At 40.9% G+C, this 14,970-nt stretch overlaps 1 protein-coding gene across 3 annotated transcripts in view; it reads left to right on the top strand.

Moving 5' to 3' along the window:
- Positions 1 to 14,970, top strand: part of slx4ip (SLX4 interacting protein) — a 45,987-nt gene that overhangs the window by 8,919 nt on the left and 22,098 nt on the right. For all 3 annotated transcript variants that reach the window (XM_008430213.2, XM_008430214.1, XM_008430212.1), the window contains exons 4-5: positions 2,933 to 3,022; positions 3,211 to 3,337. In XM_008430213.2, coding sequence (XP_008428435.1) covers positions 2,933 to 3,022; positions 3,211 to 3,337 — 217 coding nt within the window. The remainder of the gene's footprint in view (positions 1 to 2,932; positions 3,023 to 3,210; positions 3,338 to 14,970) is intronic.

Genomic DNA, 14,970 nt, shown 5'->3' with positions numbered 1-14,970 from the left:
TTTGCCACTAATGGAGTAAAGGTGAGAAAAAAAATTATATTCATGTGGGTCTCGTACTTTTTCTTCCCGTGTTTTAAAAGTCAGACTTTTGAGACTTTGTATGAGAACCCCACTCTGCATATGTCAAGTCCACTACTGGGGTCCATGCTTTGATTGACAAGGTCTGACCCTTTGTTGCTAGGCTTTCCCATGCATGGGTAGTCGTCAGAGGCCACCAGTCACCAGTGGACTGCTGCGAGACAAAGGTCACAACATGAAGAGAATACTCATCCATTGGGGATGAGCTGATATTGACAGGACGCATGCATAAAAAAATATTATGGAGGATGTGGCACATAACATGGGACCTTCTTTTTAGGTCCAGAGCATTCTCACCCCTTTGAAAGTTTGACAAAGATAAAGCATTGTGTTTTCACTATGCATCTACGCACAGCAGAGCCCTAGGAAAATATTCTGTAGAAGAAATAGACTCTCCCCAATCAGTCATATGGGGGCGCCCTCTCCTCTGCTTGAGCTTGTAGGGGAAACCAGGAAGCAGCTTCACTTTATTAATTTTCTAACAGTTAGACAATGAGAACTGAAAACGTTCCCATGGGAAGAAGAATATGCAAAATATTTGGCAGTTCTTTTTGGACGGTGGTTTTATGTAGCTTTTTGTACAACTTGACTAAACATTCACAGCCCAGCTCTTGTTTTATGACAGCAGATAGGATCATCAGTATTCTCTTTTAATGTTTTGAGGCAAAGTTGAGAGAAGGGCAGCAGAGTAAATTCTGCAGTAGCAGAGCCTTGCCTTATTCAGCCTCTCTTAACATCCTGAGAATAAGGTCAGAGGAGCATCCCTTCAGTCTTAGTTGGGACATTTAGTCATCCTGTCTGGGGTCCTGAAGCTCAGGGGACAAGCCTGACTCACAACAAAGGCCTGGGCTTGGAAAAACATTCTCTGTTGTAAAACCAGTAGCTCTGCTGTCAGTACTGCTCTTTCCCAGGTCTGCAGAGGGAGCCTGGAATCCGTGTCAGGACTTTGGATCTTTTTGTTTTCGCTGAAGTGTCACTTTGGGTTTTTGGGGCCAGTGATGGTTGCTCCTCTGTCTCTGGGTGTGGGTGGTCGCGGTCCATCCATTACTTCCTTGTCCAGGGAGAGGCGTAGTTCACACGAAACCCACATCCAGTTGTTCTCTGCTACCGGCAGCTTTTCTACTGATGTGCAAAAAGGGATGTGCCTGAGAAAGATGGAACAGCTGTCTGGCCGCCTTGTCTGTTAATTAAATATCGTCCACATCTTTTCATGTTGTAATAACAAACTTCAATTGACTTGTATGTGATAAAGCAACATGCATAATGATGCAAGCATTTGGATTTAGCCCTCCTTTAATTATTTTTTTAAAATGCATCTGTTCATTTTCTAGTATACGTTTCTAAGCTGAATTTGATGCTTTTTTTTGTTTTTCTGTGCAGAAGTATTGTACATTTTTAAATATTTCAACTCAAATGCAAATTTCTTTGGATCTGAATAATGCTAGTTTTAATACCTGTATAGTATTTTACTGCCTTTGCTGTGGCACCTACTATTCAGTTTTTTATTCTTATTTTTTTTATTTGTAACTTGCTGTTGGTACATCTGAATAGCCCCACAGTGGGACAATATGGAATATTTCTATTATGTTGTATTGTAGTCTATTTAATTTAGATTTGAATACACTGTTCTAACACTTAACTAAACATTGCTATTGCACATTATTGCAGAAGTTTATGCTTCAGTAAGGAAGGAAGATTTCCTTCCCTGCATTTATCCCCATCCACCTTTACCATCAACTCTGACCAGCTTCCCAAGTTGAAGCAAATCACTCCCACTGTATAACGTGGCTACCATCATGTGTTGGTGGGAATGCTGTGTTCAGGCCCATGCTGGTATCCCACCTCACATTGGGTTTTGTATGTAGGTTGAAATGTTCAGATTCAGTCTCATCTGGTCAGAGTGTTTCCTTCCATCTGTTTGCTGTGTACCCTGCATGGCTCATCGTGGTAAACCTTAACTGCTCAAAGCCACAGCGAAAGAATGCCGTTGCAGCTTTCTTTCAACAAAGGCTTTGTTCTTACTCCTCTTTAATAAAGCCTAAATTTTTCAAGTAAAGAACTAATAGTTGTGCAAACAGATGTTCCCCCCCTGAGCTGTAGATCTCTGCAGCTCCTCCAGAGTTGGCACGACCCCTTTGGCTGCTTCTCTGATTAATTCACAGACTGAATTTTGGTGGATAGCTGTGCCTTGGTACATTTTTATTGCATCATCTTCTTTTTATTTTCAAATAATAGATTGAACAGAGCTCTGTGGGGCCTTTACAGAACAGCTGTATTTATATTTCAATTAATTTATAAGATGACTTTGGATAAAGGAAGTGGGGATGCATTCCACAGTTTTTATTTGCAAATAAAACAGTTTCCTTTTCCCTTCACTATGTTCTTTTTATTGGTTTATCAGGTAAAATCCCAACAAATTACATTGAGGTTTGTGGCTTTCACATAAAAACATGTGGGTATGAATACTTTTGGAAGCTCATTGTTGTCAATTCTGCAGCCTTTTCCTTAATCCTTCGCAAGCAAGGAGAGTAAACAGAAAACCTTTGCATTTAACAAGCATCTTTCTGCAATCTGTTGTGGCTGGAGGCGAGAGCTCTATTGCAAAATAGTTTTGTGTTGTGAGATGGAAAATATGAGTAAACAGACAGGGTCAAGCCTTTTTTGTGTAAAGAGATCGGTAAAGATAGCTAGACTGCAAAATGAGAGGGAGGGGACTGCGAGTGGCCTGGGGCTTGTGTTTGAAGACACGGGAGGTCGTTGTGGTTTGCCTCACTGTCAGTCACTTACACTCTGATTTCCTTTGTTGCCTGTGTGCTCAACAACCTGTGACTATTTTTCTCTCTTTGTATAACAGTGTGGGAACTTTGCCGTGCTGGTGGATCTACATGTTTTGCCCCTGGGGAGCCCAGAGTCCACCAGCTGGTTTACCGCAGACCAAGTTGAGGTACAGACCAAGCAAGTAAATAAGTAAAAAAAAAAAAAAAAACGGTAATTTTTCCTCCTTCAGGCACTTGCACTGTCATGTAGAACTTCCTCTCTTCTGCTTTTTGACTCCTGCTGCAATTATGTCTAAATTCAAGCCTTTCCTAACAGCTTACCTACATTTACATGACAAACTTCTGCCGTTTGCAGGAGGTTGCATCCCTTGTTCGTGACCCAGTGGACCAGAGGGTTAAGCAATATGAAGAGGTTCTGCATGTTAGAAGACGAGCTAAACAGAAGAAGGAGTTGGCCCCTGCTTCGGCCTTCTTTGTGAGAGGTAATCCAGAGAGATGCACCAATCAGGATTTCTCTGGCAAATACTGATTTCTCGTTTTCTTACAGGTGTGTTAATTTCTGCACCAATGCATATTTCTCTTACCTTAAACTTCAACAAAGTACATTGTGTTGAGAGATGCATTTGTCTTTTGAATAGGGGCTGAGTCCCATAAATGAATGGGGCTGATTGGCGAATTTGGGTTTTCAGTTCACTGATCCGATCCGCCTAATCTAATCGCCTGCATCTTTTTGCTCATTCCTCCAAAATAAAGTCATCTTTGCCTTCCTTCATTTTTGTCTTAGGTGTGTCTTCCATCAACTGTGAGGTTATTGATTTGTTTTGACTGTTAACGGAAACCATTACTCCATTAAATTATGGTGCCGAAACGATTATCATGAGCAGGATGGGAAAGGAATCACAAAACCGTCAAAACCATTTTTTATGTTCATTTTTTTTTCTGAGGTGTGTGGGTGTAAAGACAACACAACCAGTCGGGACACGGCGGAGTCCTACACCCAGGGCGTGACCCGTGGAGGCGAGCACTGATATGAGACTTTTTATATTGTGTTGCGCTGTTTGGCTTGGCAAGTCTTCCATGTTTGTTCATACAAGATGTAAATCTGTTAAAGCAGTAAGCGTTGGTTTCTCTCCTGTTGGTGGGACATTTGTGGACGCTTTCTGCCCGTGCTTGTATTTCAGTGGAAAATGAATCAAAAACAACTGCTATTTCCTGCACAGTCATTGAGCATGATCAACAAATTATGCAGATATGCGAGTCAGTTAAGGTCATTTATTCTTTTTTTTCCTTTCTTTCTTTTTTAAATGTGTGCACATTCCCTCAGCGACATGCAGACTTCACTTTGAAGCAGCAACTAAGGCTAGCATTTAAGGAACCTCCAGCTGCGCGTTGTAAGACAGACGCGTTTGTTACAGGTAGCGTTTAAGCACTGTTAAACTGGGCTCACTCAGCGGTGCAGCACTGTGGGAGTGGGATTACAGGGCAGTCAATCTCATAAAGTTTCTCCTCTGGCTACATCTCTGCCTCTCACGCACACACATGCACCATGCCTTGCAAAGATGTTCCTCTTGAACTTTTCTGCATTTCTTTTTATGTTGCAACCACAAACCTCACTGTATTTTATTGGGATTTTATGTGATGGACTAACACAAAGTAGGGCACGATTATGAAGCAGAAAGAAATTTCAAAACATACTTTTAATCTGATAAGGGCTGCATAGAAACTCATATGACCGTTACTTTAAAAACCTACATAAAATCCAGTGTAACAGGTCACAATTTAGTGGAGTAAATAGAATCCAAATGTGTAATCTAAGCTAAGAATGAACACATCTGTTCTGTCAGGGCCGCTTTATTTTGTTAGAGAATGCTTTTCTGAGAAGCAAGCGAGAGATACAGTGTTCTTTGAGCGATGGCTGGCAGAAAGCTATAAAAAGTCTAATCTAAACTTAGTCACAAGCCAGGTGTGGGTGACACAGCAAACATGAAGAAAAAGGTCAGATGACACAAAACGGGAAATGTTTTGCCTACATGCAAAGCACTGTATACTATGCTAAAACCTTAATTCCTAAAATAAAAACATGGCAAAGGCCATTATGCTGTGGGAATGTGATTTTTTTTCTTTCTTTCAGCAGGTACATGAATAGCTGGTAAGAGTTCATGAAAAGGTGGGTGGAACTAAATACAGGGAAATCCTGGGAACAAAACTTGTTAGAGGTGGCAGAAGACTGGAGACTGAAACAAAGGTTCTCCTTCCAGCTGCAGTGAAACAGTTTAGATTGGCGGATATTCATCTGTTAAAATGGCTCAGTCAAAGTAAAGCCCAAATTTAATTGAGAACGTGTGGTAAGAGTGAAAAAACATAAATTACCGTTTACCCATGTTCCCCATCCAGGCTAACGATAGGGAAATTTTTCAGTCAGACATACCTTAAAAGGTATAGCATAAATGCATGCCACCCTTTTCAGATTTTTGTAGTAAAAAAAAAAAAACATGAAAAATGTGGAAAACCTAGCCTTTCCCTTCCACTTGCAATTATGAACTAATTTTTGTGACCCGTCACCTGCTTTTCTTGTTCATGTTTACTTACATGCGGATCACGAGTGGAGGGAGTCAGAGGAGCGACTGTGTTGCAGAGTTTATATCCTCCCCCTGGGCTAGGTGTGAACAGGCTGCCAGTGTACGGTTACTGAAATGCCTCGTATATTCGTATACCCAGTGACAGACGGAGGAGAGACAGACATCTCTAATGATGAAGACCACAGACTGAAGCCCCACGTTTCTACACACAGATACACCCGACTGCGTGAACAAGGGAACCATCGCTAGTTCACCAGTTAAATATGCATGTGAAAATTATTAAGCTCCCTACAGATTTTCCAAAATGAAGGTAGCCAGTGGAACATGATGCCATACTCAACCCCCCTTCCTCCTTAAGTATTAAGTACAGAGCCTGTCTGTTCCATTAGCAGATAATATGCTAACTTGACATCAAATTGTCCGGAGGCAATGCCTGAAACTGAAGTTCAGCTATTTTACAGTGGAATTGTATTGGAGGGAGGCGTCTATGTGCCTAAACATGTTCACACATGTACTTCCTAATGTACGTCGTTGCATTAGGAAGAAAGTGTCAGGTGCTGATGTCTAGCCTGAGAATAGGCCAGAGGAGCAAGCGGTGGTGATTGTGGGTCCTGTGTGAGGCAGCGTTTGAATCAGTGCCAGTGTGAAATCACAGCGGCAGTATAAACAGGGTAGCAGCCTCAGCTGTTGGCACTACAAATGAGCCATCAACAGCTTAAAGCATTCCAAAGCCCTTCAGAGCAAACGTTTGTATCAGTGTTTTCTCTGTGGATGATTGGATTAACATATACGCCGCCTTGCATAGCTGTTTGTAAATCTTAAACTTTTCCACATCACAACTGCAAACTGCAATGTATTTTATTGGGTTTTTATAAAAATAAATGTGAAAGTTAAAGATTTCAGTAGTTTGTAAAAAAGAAAAAAAGTGTGGCATGCATTTGACTTCATTCCTTCCGAGTCAATATTTAAAGCCACGTATTGCTTCAAGTATTTTAGCATATGTGTCTACTAACTTTGCTCACCTACATACTGAAGTACTTCTTTGTGAAACGCAGACTGGACAGAGAGAATGTGTAAATTTAATTCTTTTCAAAAATATTTTATTAATCTCAAAGGGAAAGTAAATATTTTCACTCATCACCCAAGAATTTTGAAAGTTGTTGTGGATGGAGACGCAGTCAGCTTCCAATTAATCTGATTTGATTTTCATATCAATTCTGACCAGCTGCCACCAGTCTCAGTGGGGATGCAGGGAGACGTGCCATGTACTATTTCAGAGGAATTTCTTCTATGTTTCCTGTTAAATAGTAATTCTTGTGGCATTTAAATTTCATTTAGTGTCATCAAAGTATATGGGGCAGAGAAAAAAAGCATGCCATACTTTTTCAGATTTTTTATTTGTAAAAACATTTGAATATCTTGTATCATTTTCCCCTCAATCTAACAATCATGCACTACTTTGAGTTGATCCATCACAAACATTCAAACAAAACACACTGAAGTTTGTGGTAATTTTACAAAATTAACACACTGCTGAATTTTTTTGATATTTTGTAAGATTCTGTACCTAAACTATTGCCATAATAATTTAAGGGCTTTTTGTGCGTTATCAGATCTTAAAAGGAGATTTCTTCCATACTTTTTCTCCCAGCTACTGTAATTGAGTCTTGATAAATGACTCCTACTGATGTGATTTATTTGTGCCTTCAGAGAGATAAACAGAAGGAAGTATTCCCACCAAACATTTTGGCTCCTGGACATCTAGATCGGACATGTTGGGCTTTAGCAGCCCAGGGAAGAGGAACTTGGGAGAGGCCTCATGCATTCTCCCTGGTAGACTGTGCTCAACACACCCACATTTCTCAGTGTAATTACAGATCGAAATGAGTGGATAATAGGTCCTCTGCTCTTTGAGGAAGGCATTTTTGTCATTCAGGAAGATATTTGAGTAAAAGCAGCTTTGTGGTTGTGCTCTATGACAAAAAGTTTCACAGTTCTCCGCAGGAGTTTTCACAGTTCTCTGCAGAGTGTTCTTGTTTATGCAAGGCATCTAGGAGGTGTTGTGTGATTAAGTACCTTTCCTTTTCGTTTAATCCTTCCCATTAGTGTTTTAATCTGATTCAGGCTTATTTTAAGTAATGCAATATTGATTCCGTAGTTTACCGTGGGTCGAGTGTAAGCCGAGAGGTTCAATTTTACACGGATTTAGTTAAATGGCCATTTCAGACCGCCAGAGTACATTACCAGATGTCCGCTGAAATCGCCACATTGATCTTTTCTGTGTGCAGCAGAGCTCAGGTAAAGTGAATTGCTGTGTTTTAGAGTCCAGTCTCCCGTCAGGTTGGAGCGGCTGTGGCAAACTGGTACCTATGGCGCGTCTGAGCACAGGACATAGCTGGGTCCTTCCTCCTTTCCCTGCACAGGTGCCAGGGCTTAGGGGGAGGGAACACCTGCCAGCCTGTTTCCCCATGGCCATGGCAGGCTGGAGAGGCATTTTCCCAGGCTCCCCAGATGAATGGTCACTAATAGCCGTGGGAGAGGGCTTTGCGAGTCCTGCACAGTGTACCACAGACTCCTCTTGGCAGGCCTATGAAGGGGGCTTAAGGCGGCCTGGCCATGGCCGTTGCATGGAAAGCGCAAGTGTTGCTGGATATCTTTACTTTAGGAAAAATGTGTTTATGTAGGCGCATCTCTCTTCTGCTAAAGAATGTGGAGGATGTCTGAGCACTACATGGGAGGTGGTTTGTTTTACGTGGTTATAACTTTAATTTTGTTTGGCTTATTTACAACCTAACGCCCCCAAGATGGAACAGTTGCTTTAGTCTGGAGAAACATCTCAGTCAAAGTGACATTTTCTCTGCTCTGAATGCACAGAAATACCATCCCGTGTGATTTAGTATAAGTTTAATATCTGCCAATCCTTCACTAGAAGATTTAACAGCACTTCTGTTTAGATTTATCCCAAAATAAGTGCCTCATAAATAATTGGGTAGCGACAGCCTCCATAAACTCGACTTCCTCTCAGCGCTGCTTCATCTATGACCACATATGCGAGCGGGCTCCTATGTGGGGGCCAGCTCTGTAAATAGAGAGGCATGCCTGTGGCAGAGTTACCTGCCCCTGCTCCTTTACTGGGCGTGAGGCGGGCCGGGATTAGGACGAGAGGAAAATGGAGACCTGTAACTAGAACAAAGGCATTCCAAGGCCTAGGCTGGAAATGGATCCTGATCAGAGTAGCCATCCCATCCAGCCTGCCCCTCTCCCTTCTTGCCCTCCCTCCTTTGGCCCCTCGGTGGGTAACCCCCTTCCTCCTAGTGCTTGTGGTGTTGCTGTGGCTCTTTAAATCCTCCATGTAAGCCTCTGGCCTTACTAGGCAGAAACACACAGGACAATCTGACTCCATTGCTAACTCTAATCCATATTATTACACTAAGAGGCTAAGTATGGACCAGTATGATTTTCTCTTAGTATGCTTACACTGAGTAAAAATAACATATTTCACAGTATGAACATAGTTAACATAATACAGTTGTTTTTATTAAAAATGGGAAAGCAATTAATACGGGTATGATTATCTTAATACATGGACTCCAGCAGAAATTTATAATAAAAACACCCACTAAAATTTTGTGGTAATTTAAAGTTAACAGGCATATATTATCCATTTTTTTGCAGTTCTGTTTTTTATAGCACAAAACCAGCAAAATAAGCTGATATTAGCTTCTTAATTAGACTATTTGCTCTGGCAGCTAGCCTGCAGTGTGCTGCTTTACTGACAGGCTGTACACAGCTTAAATTACGTAGTTCATCATTTATTCAGTTCGAAAGATGGGTGGTGGTATCATGACTGTCTGTGAGGATTTAGCTTTTCTCTTATAAAATTTCTTAACTAATTTTTGTTGTTTACACAGTATTGCGAACTAGCTAGAGTCTAGAGCTGTTTTGGATTTTATGTAGCCCACTGGAAAACTGCTGAAAGAGGTTTTTTTTTCTTAGAGCAATCAGAAGGAGGAGGACATTTTACACCTTATTTTTTTAAGGTGTAAAATGCTTTTCTAGGTGGGTAGCTGTACTACCCTCCGTACAGCCAGACCTTCCCCTCCTCCAGAGACTTTGGCACCTTCAATGGGATGTCATTAAAAACTTTTTTAACAGTTTACAGGGACCTTCAGTTCTCTTCACACCTGTCACCAGCCCATGACTAAAAGATATGGAGACACGTTTTATATAAACAGCAACAAAAATCTCATTTGTATGCATCATCCATTCTCTCTCCGTCCCTGTGCTGCTCAGTCCTCCTCTTGTCATCTCTTTCTCACTTTCCCTTCTACTTTTCTACAGGGTCAGCTGGAGTCTTTTAGGACATAACCACAAGCTCCACCATAGCTGTCACACCACACTCTTTTTTTCCCATATAATTAGGGCCTAAGCCTGAGCCTGAGCATGGATCACATTCATGTGACTGTTCCGCTTTACCACAATCTGGTCTGGGAGACGGCACACACTCTGTTGAACCCGAGCCTGACCAGAATGCCCTGTTTCAAGAATTACTGAAATGCTGGAGAGGACGCCACTGTTGATGGGCTGTGCACTAAAAGAAACGAGCACATGACATGTCTTCCTGTTGGTGTTTCGTTTTAGTCATTTAATGTCTGCTATCATAATGTTTTCAACCTTGTGAAACTTCGCTTTCTTTATTTTCATGTCCTTTACTTCATTATTGCATGTTTATGTACAAATTAGCATTTTTAATGATGATCAATTTAACAGAGTTAGTATCCAGTGCAACTTCATTCTGGTTTTTTAAAGGCCGGTGGAGTGCATAACTTAAATCCGCTAAGTGCTCCACACACCACCAAACCAAAGGATTTAAAATGTCCTCCTCCTTCTGATTGCTCTAAAGCATAAATGGTGGCCACATTTTGCAAGATTTGTGGCCTTTTAGGCTGATTGAGGTATAATTATGATTGAGTATTTTGTATTGTGAATGCATTTCCCTCATTGGATTATCTTCCCGTGTGTACAATATATATAAAAAAACAACATCTTTTCCCTTGATAATTGTTCTGCACTCCAGAATGCTCCCCACCACTTTAGTCACATGCTGGATTATGGGTTGGCCTGAGCTACCATGCTGTGGCGTATTTTGTAACTGCGATCAAGGGGTCACCCAAATGTTAAATTGAACACTCATGCGCAAATATTGTTTCAGGTGGACGTTGCGCAGGGCGATAAAGGCGCAGCGCTTCACCACGGCCGTAGTTACAGTTGCACAGAGAGAGTGATGTCCTTCCAGGAAAGCCCCCACTTGCACATGGGTAACTTCCTCAGGCTCTCTCTTCCCTCACCACTCCACTGCCTCTTGCTCTAAGCCCCCAAACTCTCCACCCACACTCGAGGACAGGGGGAGGGAGTGCAACATCAAAGAAGAGATGTCAAAAGAGCAGGATTCTCAGGCGCTGGTGTCTGACTGTCCTGCTGATTGTACTCCTGTTCACAAAGAGTTGGTGTGGGAATTATTGTTCTCATGATACCAAGATGCAAGATGTGCCTTTCTACGGACAATAGAAATGTGGATAGTGCGAAAGTCAATAAAGGAAAAGACACAAGAACTGAAGGTATCCTGATGGGATGTGATGTCTATTTAGCGTGACTGTGGGTTTTTTCCTTTCTTTTTAATCATTATCCAATCAAATAATGTAAATGTATTAGTGTCTCTAAAAAATGCTTCATCCAGTCCACTTCCTGTAAACTCTCCCTTTTTGTCTGTTTTTTAGCATTTGAGGTACAAATCTAGTTAATCCGAGAAATCAGAAGTCATTGATGGATACTCCTGTAACGCAGACTTCAAACACAGTCTGGAAAAGTCTAGAATTTGGTTCAGATATTTGAGATCTGGATAAATCCTGGAAAAAGTTAGTAAGAAATATTTATGTGTTTTATTTCCTAGCACATGCTTTAAAACATCCATCCAGCCATCCAAAGCCAGTTCATTCTACCAATCAACCATCTGTGGTATTTCTTTGGTTCTATGTCATAAGCCAGACAACTGTAGAAATGTATATGTCAATGTCAAATTTGTTTTTAAAAACAACAGCAGTTGACCAAAGTGCTTCACATCATAACATAAAACAAAGAACAAAACAATAAAAATAAAACTCAGAGATATTAAACAGCAAACAGAACACAAATTGAGTAAAAGTACAAATTCATCCATCTGTGTGAACTTTGACCTAAAAAAAAATGTATAGGAACCCGAAACTGTGACGATAACAAAAACATTGCATCACATTCCTGACTCTGTATACCAAAGAATTTGAAATGGAGCAATTTCTTTGATATTAAGAATGAATAATTATGGGTGATGTCAGGTGTTACTTTAGTTCACATCTTAGATTATTGAAGTGATTTTGAAGCTTTTCTGTTTGGCACAAACAAAATAGTTGCGGACCCATGGCGATTATGATAATGCAAAGCTGGGACTTGCTTTGAAAATCCTCTATTTCAAAGTTGAATCTTTTATGGATTCTTGTATTACTCACAAAAGCACTGGCGGCCAGGAATGCAGATGATGAGATGAAGTCCACAGTGTTTTCTAGGGCCTTTTTAATGATCTCTTCAGGATATGACTGAAGTTAATGAAGTCTGTCCCACTGGGGCTTACCTTTGACCCCGAACTGAAAGGTTCTCACTCTGCTCTTTTCCATTTTACTGTCCTTGTTGCTGTGGATAGCTTTCAGTTTGTTGATGTTTCTTTCCCCTCATTGTTTTCCCAGGAAGGAGTGAAAGCTGCAGTGTGTGTGTGCGTGTGTGTGCCTGTGTGTGTTTAGTCCATACAGTAATCTTGCCTTGGCAGCAACCCAATGGAGTCTAGGTCTTACTTTTTATTCTTTTAGTTGTCCTGCGGTTCATTACAAGATGGCAGAAGCCTCTTCAGACGAGCGGTTTCAATATTATCTACCACATTTCGGAAAACATGGCGTGCCGACTTGTTTACGGTTTGGACGGACCTGTCATAATACTGCTGTGTATTGGATTTCAAAACAATTAAGCAAGAAGATCTTCGCTATAATGAATTACAAATGAAACCTTTTAAAATGTCTGTTCTGCAGATCTGGGTATTGCACCACTGTGGGCTGAAGTTGCCGCAAAAAGGAGCCACTCGTTCCCAGAGGAGGCACCAGCAAGCTGTTTGTGAGAGAGAAGCATGTATGCAAGCTTAGCACGAGAGAGCCCAGGCAGAGAGCCAAGAGCAACTCTGTGCTTTGCAGGATGTTATAAAAGTTGGAGCAACAGCTGATGTCTAAGGCCATGGCGGTGCACTGGTTCCCAACTCTGTGCTCAGACATCCCTGTCAAATTTGTCCTGGGAATTGGCAGACTCAACCTACCATGGAAAAGCAGTGAGAACAGTTGTAAAGCAAGACATGCGGCTAAAATGTCTAGCAGCCTAAATCAGAGCCTCTGAAAACATAAGAGCCATGAATGAGGAATGAAAGATGCTTAGGTCCTGGCCCCACGGACCCAGAATGAGCATAGAAAACAAAACAGAGATATGGATCTGCATTCCTCTCCGGGTAGATATCCAGAACAAGTGATATATGACCGCTGCCTTGCTATTTAAGGAGTAACGGCATATCAGATTTTTCCCCAATAAAGGATTGCTGCTATTAACTACAAACATGCTCGACATACTCATGGAGAGCTCTAATGTTATTTCCCCTTTTGATTAATAACAGTCTATTTAAGGAATGGTAGCTAGTCTATTATTACTATTAGATTGTGTTGTTTAATAAGCTAAAAAGAGAAAAGCTCTTCAAGTCAGAGTAGCTAAATGAGGCAGTATTATGGTAACATTTTCGTAGTAGACAATTCATTTCTAAGGTTTTGTTTATCATGACAAAGCAGATTTTTTAAAATCATCTGGTCCAAAACATCATGTCAAATTAAATTGCATTAGACTTATGTAGCACCTTAACTCAGACGATTTCAAAGGAAATCAGTTATTCCCATTCATACACTGATGGTGGCAAGCTACTGGATTGTAGACCATGGCTGTCAGACAGAAGCAAGGCTGCCACATAGGCAAGGTTGTTGAAGTATCTTGCCCAAAGACACAACGGCAGAGGTGGACAGGGTGTGGGCTTGAGCCGGCAACCCACCGATTACAGGTTAAACTCCTGCTGTTGCATTGAGTTTCAGAAGAGTTGCTGAGGTTCTTGGCAACACCGAGAACCTCAGCAACACTTCTAACAGGAAAAGGTCAAATCATGACCTTTCCACCACTGTGCTTGACAGTTGGTGTGAGATGTGCTTTTTTTTTTTAGCTAACGCTACAGCTTACAGCCAACAACTCTTCACTGTTGCAGAAGTCTTGTGGTTTTTTCAGATGTAACTTTTGAAACCAGATGAATGCGTCTTTGATATTTTTGCTCTGCTTAGTAAAATGCTTAAATCCAACCAGTTGTCTTATCAGTCATGTTGTGTTTAAAAGAAGGATAAATTATTTTAAACGATAGTGAACCCCCGCCTATTTGTGAAATTTTCATTGGAACTTGACTCGTAAAACTTGCCTATTCACAGATTTTTTATTCTTGGTGTATATCTAAAATATTTAATGAAAAATACAGCTAGGGAACTACAAAAGCGTTAGGCTCAATGCTACTTGACACGCTATTGACTAGCATTTGCAAAGCAGCCAATCTGACGGCGGCGTTCATTTTTCTTGCCACTGACTGACTGTACCCCAAAAAGCGAAGATAAGTAAGAGTAGATGTTAGCATCTGTAACAGTGCTGAGACAGTTTGCACTGTCTGCATTAATGCATAATAAGGTATATTTGGTGTGGTTAGTTTGTTGTTTTTAGAAGTGGTCTCACGCATTTGCAGATTTCAGCTATTCGTAAGTGGTTGCGACCCATAATCCTCTGTAAATACCAGGGGTACGCTGTAGATAGAGATTTAAAAATGTATATGTTTTACAAATTGTAACTTTTATGCTGCTTATCAAGAAAGTTGGAACTAGATCTGCTAATGACATCCATTTCAGCTGTGCCTTAGGTGGTGTATATTTCAGCTGTTTATGTAATCGCATCACTTTCAAAAAAGGATTATAAACCGCAACAAGTGGAGCTCCTTTGAAGAAATACAAACCGTCATAAGAACAAGTTAAAATTTTATGCTCTCTATGCACACGACACCCATATTGAATGGCATTTGTGAGAAATCTCCAAGTACAAATCCAGACTACCAGGGGGACTAAGGTAGATTTCAGCAATTTTAACCGTAAAGTACAAATGCACCAACATGCTGACTGAACCCAGCAAAGTCTCAGATGTCAATCATGTAGAAATCCACAGATAATTTGGCTGTTGATGGCATTTAAGTCTTTTTCTTTCTGAGCAGCAAAGTTGCTCAGTTTGATCAAGTAGCTTGCTTGCTTGCTTTCTTTCTTTCTTTCTTTCTTTCTTTCTTTCTTTCTTTCTTTCTTTCTTTCTTTCTTTCTTTCTTTCTTTCTTTCTTTCTTTCTTTCTTTCTT

This window comes from Poecilia reticulata, linkage group LG15 (genome assembly GCF_000633615.1).
Source record: "Poecilia reticulata strain Guanapo linkage group LG15, Guppy_female_1.0+MT, whole genome shotgun sequence".
In the NCBI taxonomy this organism is placed as follows: domain Eukaryota; kingdom Metazoa; phylum Chordata; class Actinopteri; order Cyprinodontiformes; family Poeciliidae; genus Poecilia; species Poecilia reticulata.
Note: the sequence above shows the minus strand (reverse complement) of the source record. Positions and strands in the feature narration are given on the sequence as shown.